This window comes from Oncorhynchus mykiss, chromosome 15 (assembly GCF_057628025.1).
Source record: "Oncorhynchus mykiss isolate SJ-2025 chromosome 15, ASM5762802v1, whole genome shotgun sequence".
Taxonomy (NCBI): domain Eukaryota; kingdom Metazoa; phylum Chordata; class Actinopteri; order Salmoniformes; family Salmonidae; genus Oncorhynchus; species Oncorhynchus mykiss.
The window spans coordinates 1,213,109-1,229,430 of record NC_143036.1 but is presented as its reverse complement, the minus strand read 5'-3'; the positions used below and the strand labels follow the sequence as shown (position 1 = coordinate 1,229,430).

Genomic DNA, 16,322 nt, shown 5'->3' with positions numbered 1-16,322 from the left:
CGGGAAGATTAGTTAACGTTACAGCTTTAGCTAATGGGGATCCTAATAAAATGCACAAAAACTGCCACGTTTGGCCTCCGGCACCTGTTCCTGGGCTTGGTGAAGAGTGGGCTTGGTGAAGAGTGGGCTTGGTGAAGAGTGGTATTAAATTGAAGGAAGGAATCCAAGCCTCACACTTATCAACTGTGGAAGGCGAGGATTCCAGCGAGGCACGGATTTCTTTGGTCTCTTGTCAGGAGTGAATGTAAATCCTTCAACAGGAAGTGGCGAGAGTGCGACTCCCCCATAGTATGTTGTACCTTCCCTTTTTCAGGGAACAGTAGTTACAGTCATAACGTTGCATTTTCTGTCATTGGTGTTGCCACCTTGAAAATCACTGATTTCAAAGATGCAGTATACAAGGACCTTCAGCATTTTCTCCAGTGTTATCGGGGGAGGAGTCTATGTTAAACTATCTAAATTATTAGATAATCACACCCTTTTAGTTGTGTCTACATCTAAAGTTTCACTTGGTGTTAGTCAGGGAAAAAACATTGTGAGCAAAATTATTAATTTAATTACTTTACTAAATATTTTTTACAAAATTGATGACCTTAGAGTTGCCTCCATTTCAGGAAATACTGATTTACCTAAAATGTCGAATTAGTGTTACTACTCCTATTGGTGGCACAATGTTATCATAATGATACAAATTATTTAAAGTCATTAAGCTTGAAAATTAGTTTATTTAGAATGTGAAGATATACCCAAATACATTACAATTAATAACAAGTGTTCAAAATGCCATGACCAAATGCCACCGTAAATCAGGAACGACCCTTAGAAAATGTCTACAGGGTACCAAGCTAGAGGCTCCCCACACATTCACTGTAATTCAGGAACGACCCATAGATCATTTCTACAGGGATCCAGGCTAAAGGCTCAAAGGACAATATAGCAATACTCACACAGAGGACAATGTAGCAATACTCACACAGAGGACAATGTAGCAATACTCACACCGAGGACAATGTAGCAATACTCACATAGAGGACAATGTAGCAATACTCACACAGAGGACAATGTAGCAATACTCACATAGAGGACAATATAGCAATACTCACACCGAGGACAATGTGGCAATACTCACACAGAGGACAATGTATCAATACTCACATAGAGGACAATGTAGCAATACTCACATAGAGGACAATGTAGCAATACTCACATAGAGGACAATGTAGCAATCTCCCTCAAAGAAGTTCCCAAAAGCTTGGTCCGGTACAGGAACCATCTTCATGTTCTTAAAAACAACAAGATACTTTCAGAATATTATATTTCAAGAACAGCGTGACAGAACACCAACGAAAACTGTCACAAAAGTCCCATCTCAGCATTTGATCTGAGACTAAGGCAGTGTAATATACCGAGTGGAGACTGCTGTATAACCCAGTGGAGACTGTTGTATAACCCAGTGGAGACTGTTGTATAACCCAGTGGAGACCAGCTATATAACCCAGTGGAGACTGCTGTATAACCCAGCAGAGATCGCTGTATAACCCAGTGGAGACTGCTGTATAACCCAGTGGAGACTGCTGTATAACCAAGCAGAGACCGCTGTATAACCCAGTGGAGACTGCTGTATAACCCAGTGGAGACTGCTGTATAACCAAGCAGAGACCGCTGTATAACCCAGTGGAGACTGCTGTATAACCCAGCAGAGACTGCTGTATAACCCAGTGGAGACCGCTGTATAACCCAGCAGAGACCGCTGTATAACCCAGCAGAGATCGCTGTATAACCCAGTGGAGACCAGCTGTATAACCCAGTGGAGACCGCTGTATAACCCAGTGGAGACCGCTGTATAACCCAGTGGAGACCGCTGTATAACCCAGTGGAGACTGCTGTATAACCCAGTGGAGACCAGCTATATAACCCAGTGGAGACCGCTGTATAACCCAGCAGAGACTGCTGTATAACCCAGTGGAGACAGCTGTATAACCCAGCAGAGACCGCTGTATAACGTAGCAGAGACTGCTGTATAAACAGATGTAGGATCTTAATTTGTGCCAGTTTGCTACAGCAGGAAGATAATCCTGTAGCAACAGGAAACGTGAATTTTTAAATAGATACAAATGTATTAACCTTTTTGTAAGGGTTGATACATTTCTCATAAGGGAAAATCAAGTCTACAATTTCAAAGTGGAAATTCCAAACATTAAAAGCCTTTTTAGACCTCAAGTAAACTACAAGTTTAAAATGTCCTGCATTGCAGAAAAGTTATCCTGCAACAGGGTGATCAAATGAAGATCCTACATCTGTTACAGTATATTACAATAGGATGTATTTTGAAAGACGTGGGACTTACATTGATGGTCCAGATCTGTAGGCCAGACTTCCTGCTGACATGCTGAAAGGCTTCTGGACTTTCTTCAGTCATTCTGCACAACTAACAATACAGTAGAGAGCATGCTGAATGTACTGTGAATCACCTCAGAAGGGTTGCTGCATGTTTACTAAGAAGTGCCTATTTTCCACAGAGTCTTTAACCACCAAGCCACCAACATATTTGACATACACTGTAAAAAATAAAAAATAAACACCCACAAATTTAGTTGTTTCAACTAATTCTTATTAAATAACTGGTTCCACAGCTTCTTTTTGTTTACTTAAACTGAACCCCCCCAAAAATTGTCGACCCACATTTTTCTGTCTCGTGTTTAATCAATTAAAAATTATTATTTGGACATCTTAACTTAAATCTGTGCAACTGGTTATACACAACAATAATAATTTCTAGTTGAATGAACGTACTAGACAATTTGATCATTTTAAAATTGATATAATTTGTATCCATGTTTTCTCATGTTGGAGATGTTGGGGCCAACTAAAAATGTTAAGTTCAGGTTACACTTTGACCAAACAGTTGAGTGAACCAGAAAAGTCTGTGGAACTAAAAGTTAGTTGAAACAAATAGATGTTGTTTTACTGTGTACATCGATAACCACCTGGGGTCATTTTGACCCCAAGAAGAAACTATTGGAAAAAGCAACAATGACAGCAAAATATCAAATTCTTTCTTATAAAAAAAACATAATTAGGCATGTAAATAATGGTATCCAAAATGTGTTTTTTTGAGCAGAAATCAGGAACATGTGATCTTCCATGTGCCTTAAAAACAAACTTGTACTGTATGTCATCTGTAAATACAAAAAAAAATGTTAAATTACGAGCCTAGTTGGTTTAGCAATGGAAAAAGCCAGGAACCTTCCCGCTAGCCATGATTGGCTGAGATAATGGATGGGCTGGACATGCCAGGAGATGAGTTCGGATTGAGAATGCAGGCACGTGGGAGACCGGGGAATCGGGGATGAAGGAGTAGCCTGTCCTTGTAAATAAGAATTTGTTCTAAACTGACTTGCCTATTTAAATAAAGGTTACACTAAGAGCATAACATTTCTACACCCTAATTGTATAATTATAGTCTAACCAATACCCAAACGGAGATTAAGTGAAAATAGAAATCTCATTGATTTATCACTACCAGTCCCCATTGATTTATCACTACCAGTGCCCATTGATTTATCACTACCAGTCCCCATTGATTTATCACTACCAGTCCCCATTGATTTATCACTACCAGTCCCCATTGATTTATCACTACCAGTCCCCATTGATTTATCACTACCAGTCCCCATTGATTTATCACTACCAGTCCCCATTGATTTATCACTACCAGTCCCCATTGATTTATCACTACCAGTCCCCATTGATTTATCACTACCAGTCCCCATTGATTTATCACTACCAGTCCCCATTGAATTATCACTACCAGTCCCCATTGATTTATCACTACCAGTCCCCATTGATTTATCACTACCAGTCCCCATTGATTTATCACTACCAGTCCCCATTGATTTATCACTACCAGTCCCCATTGATTTATCACTACCAGTCCCCATTGATTTATCACTACCAGTCCCCATTGATTTATCACTACCAGTCCCCATTGATTTATCACTACCAGTCCCCATTGATTTATCACTACCAGTCCCCATTGATTTATCACTACCAGTCCCCATGCTTGTCTCAGAGCAGCGTGAAACGGTGCTAAAATAGTTGTAGTCTATTGCTTCAAATCCTATTGCTTCTAACTTCAATAGGCTCTTTAAATAAATAAGACCTACACCACTTCTAACAGCACATTACTCAACACTAGCGAGACTCATGTCGCCCACGGTAGGCCTACAGTATATCGAAAAATAAGATCTGACTCTCCGCCAATAATTACATATAGAGGATTGGAGGATATTTCTGTAATTCAGTGATATTTATTCCCATAGTAATTCGTTATGGATCCATAAATAAATAAACATCTGCATTTTGAAAGAGTATTTTTATCATTATTTTATTAACAAAAGTATAAAGATGCCATTATTAGTTACATTGTTTTAGTTTGAACGTGCAGACTGGCACTAAGAACAGAACAGCAGGAACGTTTCCCTAGTCATTACCGTTATTAGTGCAATGCCCCTTAAAGTGTTGTCAGTGGGGGGCGGGGTTGGGACCCCGCCCCCCCTCCACCCCCACGCCCCTCTCCCTTCCACATGGGCTAGGTCGGTCATCTGTGCTCAACTCTGCGGTCCATCCCGTGCCCCCCCTCTCCCTTCCACATGGGCTAGGTCGGTCATCTGTGCTCAACTCTGCAGTCCATCCCGTGCCCCCTGCCATCGTGCCTTGAACCTTGCATGTGTTCAGTGGATACAGCTGGAGAACTGCACTTGGGATCCGTGACCAATATGACCAATATGACGTTGAAGGACTTGTCCGTAGAACTCCGAGGACGGATTGTATTGAGGCACAGATCTGGGGAAGGGAACCAAAACATTTCTGCAGCATTTAAGGTCCCCACCAAGAACACAGTGACCTCCATCATTCTTAAATAGAATACGTTTTTAGAACCACTAAGATTCTTCTTAGAACTGGCCGCCCGGCCAAATTGAGCAATCGGGGAGAAGGGCCTTGGTCAGAGAGGTGACCAAGAACCCGATGGTCACTCTGACAGAGCTCCAGAGTTCCCCTGTGGAGATGGGAGAAACTTCCAGAAGGACAACCATCTTTGCAGCACTCCACCAATCAGGCCTTTGCGGTAGACTGGCCAGACGGAAACCTCTCCTCAGTAAAAAGCACCTGACAGCCTGCTTGAAGTTTTTCAAAAGGCACCTAAAGGACTTTCTGACCATGAGAAACAAGATTCTCCAGTCTGATGAAACCAAGATTGAACTCTTCAGCCTGAATTCCAAGCGTCACGTCTGGAGGAAACCTGGCATCATCCCTACGGTGAAGCATGGTGGTGGTAGCATCATGCTGTGGGATGTTTTTCAGCGGCAGAGACTGGGAGACTAGTCAGGATCGAGGCAAAGATGAACGGAGCAAAGTACAGATAGACCATTGATGGCAACCTGTGCCTGAGTGCTCAGGACCTCAGACTGTGGTGAACGTTCACCTTCCAACCGGACAGCAACCATAAGCACATAGCCAAGACAATGCAGGATTGGCTTTGGGACAATTCTCTGAATGTCCTTGAGTGGCCCAGCCAGAGCCCAGGCTTAAACCCAATCTAACATCTCTGGAGAGAACTGAAAATATCTGTGCGTGACGCTTCCCATCCAACCTGACAAAGCTTGAGAGGATCTGCAGAGAAGAATGGGAGAAACTCCCAAAATACAGGTGTGCCAAGCTGGTAGCGTCATACCAAATAAGACTTAAGGCTGTAATCGCTGCCAAAGGTGCTTCAACAAAGTACTAGGTAAAGGGTCTGAATACTTATGTAAATGTGATATTTCATTATTTTTAACCTGTTTTTGCTTTATCATTATGGGGTATTATCTGTAGATTGATGAGGGGGGAGAATTTTTTTTTTATCCATTTTTGAATAAGGCTTCAACATAACAAAATGGGGAAAAAGTAAAGGGGTCTGAATATTTCAGAATGTACTGTACGTGGTATAGAACCTTAGGCAGGTACATGGGGTGCTACATCACTGCAGATGATATGTCTATCTGGTCAAACTCACTGATACAGGTCCCCGTCCATCCTCTGCTGGTATGGATAACTTGTCATTATGTCTCCAGGGAAACCTATATCCAGATAAAGATCCTATCTGCTGTAGGACTGTAGTTAGATGTTTTGGGCTGGGGTCAAAACACATTGTATGTCCATATTGATACAGAAACACTCAATGATTTAGATTTGGTAAGAACAAGTTGAATGAAGAATTGAATAAACCACCTCTGGGCTGTGAACAAAAATATGCCTCTGGGGTCAGTCAGTACTTTTAAGGTTAAAGGCAATATACAGTAGATATTCTGCAGTAAAGAGCCTATTATAAAAGCAGGTAATCTCATGACTGTTCTGGAGAACAGGTGGCCTAAGACCAGCAGGCCTGTCAACTTGGCGTCAACTAGCCACTATGGCAACAAACAACTTCCGCAATCAGGGGCGTGTAATTGCCCCTTCGGACAGATATCAGCACTGCCAGATAAACACACAGGGTGTCACTGAGCAAACACTACGACATATCACTATCACATTAGTGTCACGGAAGGACTATAAAATGTCACTGACTGTAAGAATACAGCTTGCTGTACTGTATGAGAACGCAAAGGCAAAACCAAAGCAGAGAACTCTGGGTGTGCTTTGATTTATGAGAACACAGCTACATGACCGCTTTATACAAAGATAGAGGAAGTCTAGTTACTGAAGTAATACAGATTCATTCAGTGGTCATACTTACTATATACAGATAGTTAAATAGAGGAAGTCATACTTACTATATGAAGATAGTTAAATAGAGGAAGTCATACTTACTATATACAGATAGTTAGATAGAGGAAGTCATACTATATACAGATAGAGGAAGTCTAGTTACTGAATTAATACAGATTCATTCAGTGGTCATACTTACTATGTACATATTGTTAGATAGAGGAAGTCATAAATACTACATACAGATAGTTAAATAGAGGAAGTCATACTTACGATATACACATAGTTAAATAGAGGAAGTCATACTTACTATATTCAGATAGTTAAATAGAGGAAGTCATACTTACGATATACAGATAGTTCGATAGAGGAAGTCATACTATATACAGCTAGTTAGATAGAGGAAGTCATACTATATACAGAGAGTTAGATAGAGGAAGTCATACTTGCTATATACAGATAGTTAAATAGAGGAAGTCATACTTACTATATACAGATAGTTAGATAGAGGAATTCACACTTACTATATACAGATAGTTAAATAGAGGAAGTCATACTTACTATATACAGATAGTTAAATAGAGGAAGTCATACTTACTATATACAGATAGTTAGATAGAGGAAGTCATACTATATACAGATAGAGGAAGTCTAGTTACTGAATTAATACAGATTCATTCAGTGGTAATACTTACTATATACATATTGTTAGATAGAGGAAGTCATACTTACTATATACAGATAGTTAAATAGAGGAAGTCATACTTACGATATACAGATAGTTAAATAGAGGAAGTCATACTATATACAGATAGTTAGATATAGGAAGTCATACTATATTCAGATAGTTAGATAGAGGAAGTCATACTTACGATATACAGATAGTTAAATAGAGGAAGTCATACTATATACAGATAGTTAGATATAGGAAGTCATACTATATACAGATAGTTAGATAGAGGAAGTCATACTATATACAGATAGTTAAATGGAGGAAGTCATACTATATACAGATAGTTAGATAGAGGAAGTCATACTTACGATATACAGATAGTTAAATAGAGGAAGTCATACTTACTATATACAGATAGTTAAATAGAGGAATTCACACTTACTATATACAGATAGTTAGATAGAGGAAGTCATACTTAGTATATACAGATAGTTAAATAGAGGATGTCATACTTACTACATACAGAGTGTTAAATAGAGGAAGTCATACTATATACAGATAGTTAGATAGAGGAAGTCATACTATATACAGATATTTAAATAGAGGAAGTCATACTTACTATATACAGATAGTTAGATAGAGGAATTCACACTTACCATATACAGATAGTTAGATAAAGGAAGACATACTTACTATATACAGATAGTTAGAAAGGGGAAGTCATACTATATACAGATAGTTAGATAGAGGAAGTCACACTATATACAGATAGTTAGATAGAGGAAGTCATACTATATACAGATAGTTAGATAGAGGAAGTCATACTTACTATATACAGATAGTTAGATAGAGGAAGTCATACTATATACAGATAGTTAGATAGAGGAAGTCAAATTTACTATATACCGATATTTAGATAGAGGAAGTCATACTATATACAATTTAAGAGTACTATTACAAACTTCTCTTTTTAGAAACAGGATTGAGTGTTGCTGAGCAGCTGACAGGTCCAAGGTGTAGTGAGGACAGGGAGTGTGTGGTGAGTGGAGCTTGGTGACCTCAAACAGGATATGAACCGGCTGTTTGAAAAAATCTCAAGCTAACTATCCCCAGCCCTTATTAAAACCTGCTCAGTCATGGTACCAGGAATGTGTCCCAAATGGCAGCCTACTCCCTACGTAATGAACTATGGGGCCCTCAAACACCAAACCTCTTTGGGCCGTGGCCAATAGCAGTTCATTACATAGGGAGTAGTGTGCCATTTTGGGACAGAAACCTAATCTCAGATTAAGGCCTGACTCATTTAAAACAAACATGAATGTCACTGCAGTATTCACGTCAACTTCAACAATAGGGTTAGTGCTAACAGTGATTTCACTGGCAACGCCCCAGTGGTTCTGAAGGCCAAACCAGGATGCCTGTCACCTATCATCGTTACTACTACTAAATGTGGAGTCGGGTAAGATGGAGTCAGGTAAAATTGAATGCACGGTTTATCCAGCATACACACTGATCCCATGACTCATCATCATCATGTCAACTGAAGGTCAACATTCCAAATAAAAAATGTGGTATGATTAATCTACCCTGAACTAATTAGTTTACTACTGTCCTATAATTATTTACCACTACCTAACTACTACAGGCTTCTGGAAGTGACTAGAAGTGATTAGAAGAGTCAACACTGTTCTGCTGGCAGACTGGCATATGGAGGACAAGTCCTTTAGTACATCAAAGGGTGCTGTTTATATGTCTGTTGACCGTATCAAAATGATCCCAATATACTGCAGCACTAGCTTAGTGGTCCTATGTGATGGAACCAGAAGAAATATCTGGCATAAGGTGACTTTGTTCAATTCCAACTGCTAGTTCAACTGATGACTACACCTTGTCCTACCAGGCTTCTAGGTTCTCCTCAGACAAACAGATTGTGAACAAGTCCATTAACTAACCTCCACCCACCAATAGTTGAGTTTCACATGAGAAGTAACAACTGCAGTACTTAAAAGTCATGATCAGCCTTATTAAAATAGCACTGATGGAGCTCTCACTTCAACAACCTTCCCTAAGTCATCCTAACCCTTCCTATGATCTAACAGTTCCTATCCCTAACCCTTCCTAATCATAATCATTCATATGCCCTAACCCATCCTAACCCTTTCTAACCTTTCCTAAACACTCCTAACCACTCCAAACCACTCCTAACCTTTCCTAACCCTTCAAAACGCCTCCTAACCGTTCCTAACCGTTCCTAACCCCTCCTAACCGTTCCTAACCCTCCCTAACCACTCTAAACCCTTCATAACCCTTCAAAACCCCTCCAAACCCTTGCCTTCCTAACACCTCCTAATCCTTCCTAAACCCTCCGAACCCCTCCAAACCCTTCCTTACTGTCATGACTGTCCTGATCAGGTCAGGTTACAGGAGACCACAACCCTACAGATTATCTCTCAACCCCAACAGAGGAGGAGAGATCTAGGGGTCTGAAGATGTGGGGGCCACAGACACATTCTTTTTATCCTGTCACTATGGAGAACCAGCCTCAGAACATTAAACATGAAATAAAGGGACTTTGGAACAATGGTTTCCGTCAGCCACAATGGTGGTCATGACGATAGATGGAATATGAAAATGTATGTCATTTTTGTTTTGTTATTAAAGGTTATAGATGACGTTATTTCGAAAACAGTGTAACGTGAAGAGTTTTCCTAGTAGATGTTTGATGTTTATACATTGTACGTTGTATGGAAAATATCCAAATCAAAGATAATGTGTTGGGGAAGATGAAATGTTAAGGTAGTTGTCTAAAATTGGATTTGAATAAAATCTAGACCTTGCCTCATTAATTTGGTAAGCCCAGAGAATTGCCCTAAAGGCGGTTACGCCCACTTCTGACCCAAGTGTATAAAACCTGTGAGTATAGAATTTACAGGAAGACTACGTGACCCCAGCTGCAGCAAGGTCTAAAAAGTCAACAAACCCAGAAGCAAGTTTGAGGACAAAGAAATCCTTTTCTACCCAAGCTACGGATGAGTAGCTGTGTCTAAGCGGGTGAATTCAAGTCGAACCACCTAGCCTCCATCTCCCATCGAATCGTGGTATCTAAAGGGTTTCATTCCTATGCTGTGAGCTCTGAGCTACAGAGCTGTCTGTCCTCAGAAGACCCCTTCCAGAGCAAAGGGTTAGGGTACAGACTCCTAAGCCCAAAAGGACACTGACAGCGGGAGGACGATCAGGGAGGTGCACCGGGGGAGTGTGTCATCGAACAGCTGAAGGCCTACGCAGAGAATCCTCTGAGATCATCCCCACGTAATTACATCATTATATTCTGACCCATAAGAGCGGCAGTTTGGGGCAAGGCTAGGGTTAGAATAGCATAGCTGACAAATTCACCCAAATGTATATTTCTCTTGTGTACTTTCTCTTTTTCTCACTCTTTTGAAATCCTCATTGTGAGTAACAACCGCTATAGTGTGTTGGCCCGTTATACTAAGTTCTAATCAATAGCCTAAAATGTGTTTTGTCTATGTGTATCTTTTATCATCATTTTAGCTTTTTAGTAAATAAATATTCAACTAAGATTGGTTTGGTACAAATTAATTGGTGAGACCCGGGTCCGTGCAGATTCACGGGCTAAACGACTTTCAGAACGAGATTGGTAGAGGCAACTGGTTAATTAGCGGCTGTTGTAAAATCAATATTCTGATATTCTTTGAGTTAATTTGGGAAATAGAAACTCAATAAAAACTAGTTTTCACATGGTGCCCCAGGTTAATGAGTTAATAATTGCTTGATTCAGTTAATCACGCAATTAGAAACTTTAATCATTCGATGAACAACAGTCGTCACATTAACTAATACAACGTCACAACACTTCCTAACCCATCCTAACCCCACCTACACATCCTAATCCCTCCTAACCCTTCTATCACCTCCTAACCTGTCCTATACCCACCTAACACCTCCTAACCCTTCCTAAACCCTCCCAACCCTTCTATCACCTCCTAACCTGTCCTTTACCCTCCTAACCCTTCATAACCCCCCTTAACCCCTCCTAACACTTCCCAACCCCTCCTAACCCTTCCTAAACCGTCCTAACCCTTCCTATACCCACCTAACCCTTCATAACCCCTCCTAACCCCTCCTAACACTTCCCAACCCCTTCTAACCCTTCATAAACCCTCCTAACCCCTCCTAACACTTCCTAACCCCTCCTAACCCTTCCTAAACCCTCCTAACCCTTCCTAACCCTCCTAACCTGTCCTACCCTCTCCTAACACTTCCCAGCCCCTCCTAACCCCTCCCAGCCCCTACTAACCTATCCCAACCCTTCCTAACCCCTACCGACCCTTCCTAACCTATCCTAACCCCACCTAACCCCTCCAAACCCTTCCAAACCTCTCCTAACCCTTCCTAACCCCTCATATCCCCTCCTAACCGTTCCTAACCTCTCCTAACCTTTCCTAGCCCTTCCTAAACCTTTCTAACCTGTCCTATCCCCTCCTAACCCTTCCCAGCCCCTCCAAACCCTTCCTACCCCCTCCTAACCTCCCCTAACCTCCTCTAACCCCTTCCTAACCCCTACTGACCCTCCCAAACCCTTCCTAAACGCCACCTAACCCCTCTAAACCCTTCCAAACCTATTCTAGCTCTTATTAACACCTCCTAACCCCTCCAAACCCTTCCTAACCCCTTCTAACCCCCTAACCCTTTCTAACCCCTCCTAACCCTTCCTACCCTCTCCTAACCATTCCTAACCCATCCTAACTCTTCCTATCCCCTCCTAACCCTTCCTAACCCCTCATAACCCCTCCTAACCCTTCATAACCCCTTCTAACCCCCTAACCCTTTCTAACCCCTCCTAACCCTTCCTACCCTCTCCTAACCATTCCTAACCCATCCTAACTCTTCCTATCCCCTCCTAACCCTTTCTAACCCCTCCTAACCCATCCTAACTCTTCCTATCCCCTCCTAACCCTTCCTAACCCCTCATAACCCCTCCTAACCCTTCATAACCCCTTCTAACCCCCTAACCCTTTCTAACCCCTCCTAACCCTTCCTACCCTCTCCTAACCATTCCTAACCCATCCTAACTCTTCCTATCCCCTCCTAACCCTTCCTAACCCCTCCTAACCCATCCTAACCCTTCCTAACCCCTCCTAACCCTTCATAACCTCTCCTAACCCTTCCTAACCAATCCTAACCAATCCTGACGATTCCTAGCCCATCCTAACCCTTCCTAACCCCTCCTGACCATTCCTAACCTCTCCTAACCTCTCCTAACCCTTCATAACCCCTCCTAACCCTTCCTAACCCTTCCTAACCACTCCTAACCCCTCCTAACCCTTCCTAACCCTTCCTAACTCCTCCTGGCCATTTCTTACGTCTCCTAACCCCTCCTAACCTCTCCTAACCCTTCCTAACCCTTCCCAATCTCTCCCAACCCCTCCTAACCTCTCCTAACCTTTCCTAGCCCTTCCTAAACCTTTCTAACCTGTCCTATCCCCTCCTAACCCTTCCCAGCCCCTCCAAACCCTTCCTAACCCCTCCTAACCTCCCCTAAACTCCCCTAACCCCTTCCTAACCCCTACTGACCCTCCCAAACCCTTCCTAAACGCCACCTAACCCCTCTAAACCCTTCCAAACCTATTCTAGCTCTTATTAACACCTCCTAACCCCTCCAAACCCTTCCTAACCCCTTCTAACCCCCTAACCCTTTCTAACCCCTCCTAACCCTTCCTACCCTCTCCTAACCATTCCTAACCCATCCTAACTCTTCATATCCCCTCCTAACCCTTCCTAACCCCTCCTAACCCATCCTAACCCTTCATAACCCCTTCTAACCCCCTAACCCTTTCTAACCCCTCCTAACCCTTCCTACCCTCTCCTAACCATTCCTAACCCATCCTAACTCTTCCTATCCCCTCCTAACCCTTCCTAACCCCTCCTAACCCATCCTAACCCTTCCTAACCCCTCCTAACCCTTCATAACCTCTCCTAACCCTTCCTAACCAATCCAAACCAATCCTGACGATTCCTAGCCCATCCTAACCCTTCCTAACCCCTCCTGACCATTTATTACCTCTCCTAACCCCTCCTAACCTCTCCTAACCTTTCATAACCCCTCCTAACCCTTCCTAACCCTTCCTAACCCTTCCTGATCATTTCTTACCTCTCCTAACCGTTTCCAACCTCTCCTAACCCTTCCTAACCCCTCCTAACTCTTCCTAACCCCTCCTAACCCTTCCTAACCCCTCCTAACCCTTCATAATCTCTCCTAACACTTCCTAACCATTCCTAACCAATCCTAACTATTCCTAACCCCTCCTAACCCTTCATAACCCCTCCTGACCATTCCTAACCTCTCCTAACCCCTCCTAACCTCTCCTAACCCTTCATAACCCCTCCTAACCCTTCCTAATCTCTCCTAACCCCTCCTAACCCTAACCCATGGCTTACTGCTGATGGAAAAACTGGTTCCACATCTATTAAGCACTATTATTATCAGACAATGGTCAGTGTGCACACCTTACTAAGTACATAGAACTACCTCATAATATACTTCCAACTCCCTGGTGAATTCACAAAGAAAGCGTTATGTGCCAGTTCACAGAGAATGAACTTTACAGTCAACAATACCTGTAACAACACTGACTGAAAGAGCAATATATCAACCTTATCAATCTCAACATGAAAACAGACTGATTTAACAGCAGTGAAAGAATAACACTGTCATTGATGAAATAACTACCATGCTGTATGAATCTTACCTATGGCAGGTGAGTGATACAGGATGGGCCAGGTATAGGAGAAGCAGTGATATCTCTGGTGGTCTGGTCTAGATATAACTCTAAGTGAGAACTATAACTACTCCTCTCTCTCCCTCTGTGTGAGTATGAGTGTGTGTGGTGGCGTCGGTAAGGTAGGGTGTGTTTATGTCTGTCCTCCCACTGTTCTGAACACACCTACTATCCCTCACTACCTACTCTCCCTTCCTATCTACAAACCTACAGTTGAAGTCAGAAGTTTACATACACCTTAGCCAAATATTTTTAAACTCAGTATTTGTCACACCCTGGTCGAAGTATTTTGTGTTTATCTTTATTTATTTGGTCAGGCCAGGGTGTGGCATGGGTTTTTGTAGGTGGTGTGTATGTATGGGGATTGTAGCTAGTGGGGTGTTCTAGCTAAGTCTATGGCTGTCTGAAGTGGTTCTCAATCAAAGGCAGGTGTTTATCGTTGTCTCTGATTGGGAACCATATTTAGGCAGCCATATTCTTTGAGTTTGTCGTGGGTGATTGTCCTTAGTGTCCTGATGTCATTGTTCTGTGTTAGGTTACACAAGTATAGGCTGTTTCGGTTTTCGTTAAGTTTATTGTTTTGATAGTGTTTGTGTTTAGTGTGTTACTTCATTAAACATGGATTGCAATAGACACGCCGCATTTTGGTCCGACTCTCCTTCTCCTCAAGAATACCGTGACAGAATCACCCACCACAAAGGGACCAAGCAGCGTGTCAACAGGCAGGAGCAGCGCGAGGAGATGCGCAATAAGGATTTCTGGACATGGGAGGAAATCCTCGACGGGAGAGGACCCTGGGCTAAACCAGGGGAGTGTAGCCGCCCAAAGGTGCAGCGGGAGAAGAAACAACAGGCGCAGCTCAAAGAGGAGTACAGTATGGAGTATACGACTTGGGAGGAGATCGACAGGTGGGCGGCCGACCCAGGGAGAGTGCCGGAGCCCGCCTGGGATTCGATGGAGCAGTGCGCGGAAGGATATAGGAGAATGGAGTTTGCGAAGCAAGCAAGGCGGCGCGGACGGAGGCCCCATAGTCACCCCCAAAAATTTCTTGGGGGGGGGCTCAGGGAGAGTGTGGCAGAGTCAGGAGCCAGACCTGAGCCAACTCTTCCTGTTTATCGTGAGGAGCCAAGGAGGAGACCAGAACCAGAGCCGGTGTTGGAGGTGAGCGAAACAGAGACTGTAAAGGATTTAATGGGGAAATTGGAGGAGAGAGAAATGAGGGAGTTGCTGTGTTGGTGCATTTTGCATAGAATTCGCCTGACGGAACGTGTCAGGGATTTGATGGCACCTGGGTTAGCGCTCCATACTCGTCCTGAGGTCCGTTTTAGTCGGCTGGTGAAGTTGGTTCCAGTCTCACACATCAGGCCTCCTGTGCCCATCCCTAGCCTTGCACGTCCTGTGCCAGCACTACACATCAGGCCTACAGTGCGCCTCGCCTGTTCAGCGCAGCCAGAGCCTCTCTCCTCTCCTGCGCTGCCGGAGTCTCCCGCCTGTTCAGCGCAGCCAGAACTGCCAGTCTGCATGAAGCAGCCCGAGCTGCCAGTCTGCAATGAGCTGCCAGTCTGCAAGGAGCTGCCAGCCTGCAAGGAGCTGTCAGTCTGCATGGAGCAGCCTGAGCTGTCAGTCTGCAAGGAGCTGCCAGCCTGCAAGGAGCTGTCAGTCTGCATGGAGCAGCCTGAGCTGTCAGTCTGCAAGGAGCTGCCAGCCTGCAAGGAGCTGTCAGTCTACATGAAGCAGCCAGAGCTGCCAGTCTGCAAGGAGCTGCCAGCCTGCAAGGAGCTGTCAGTCTGCATGGAGCAGCCTGAGCTGTCAGTCTGCATGGAGCAGCCAGAGCTGTCAGTCTACATGAAGCAGCCAGAGCTGCCAGTCTGCAAGGAGCTGCCAGTCTGCAAGGAGCTGCCAGTCTGCAAGGAGCTGTCAGTCTGCATGGAGCTGCCAGTCTGCAAGGAGCCGCCAGAGCTGCCTGTCTGCAGGATGCCGCTAAAGCTGCCAGTCTGCAAGGAGCCGCCAGAGCTGCCAGTTAGCATGGAGCAGTCAGGGCCGCCAGTCAGTATGGAGCAGCCAGGGCCGCCAGTCAGCATGGAGCAGCCAGGGCCGACAGT

At 43.5% G+C, this 16,322-nt stretch overlaps 1 protein-coding gene across 2 annotated transcripts in view; it reads right to left on the bottom strand.

Annotated features, from left to right (window-relative positions):
* The window catches only part of vill (villin-like), a 53,795-nt gene extending 39,400 nt beyond the window's left edge, over nt 1–14,395 (bottom strand). Inside the window, exons 1-3 of one of the 2 annotated variants that reach the window (XM_036945629.2) lie at nt 14,191–14,395; nt 2,348–2,428; nt 1,208–1,282 (exon numbers count right to left, since the gene is read on the bottom strand). In XM_036945629.2, coding sequence (XP_036801524.2) covers nt 1,208–1,282; nt 2,348–2,419 — 147 coding nt within the window. In that variant the 5' untranslated portion in view covers nt 2,420–2,428; nt 14,191–14,395. The remainder of the gene's footprint in view (nt 1–1,207; nt 1,283–2,347; nt 2,429–14,190) is intronic. The other variant, XM_090199057.1, reaches the window with a different exon arrangement.
* Between the last annotated feature and the right edge of the window lie 1,927 nt (nt 14,396–16,322).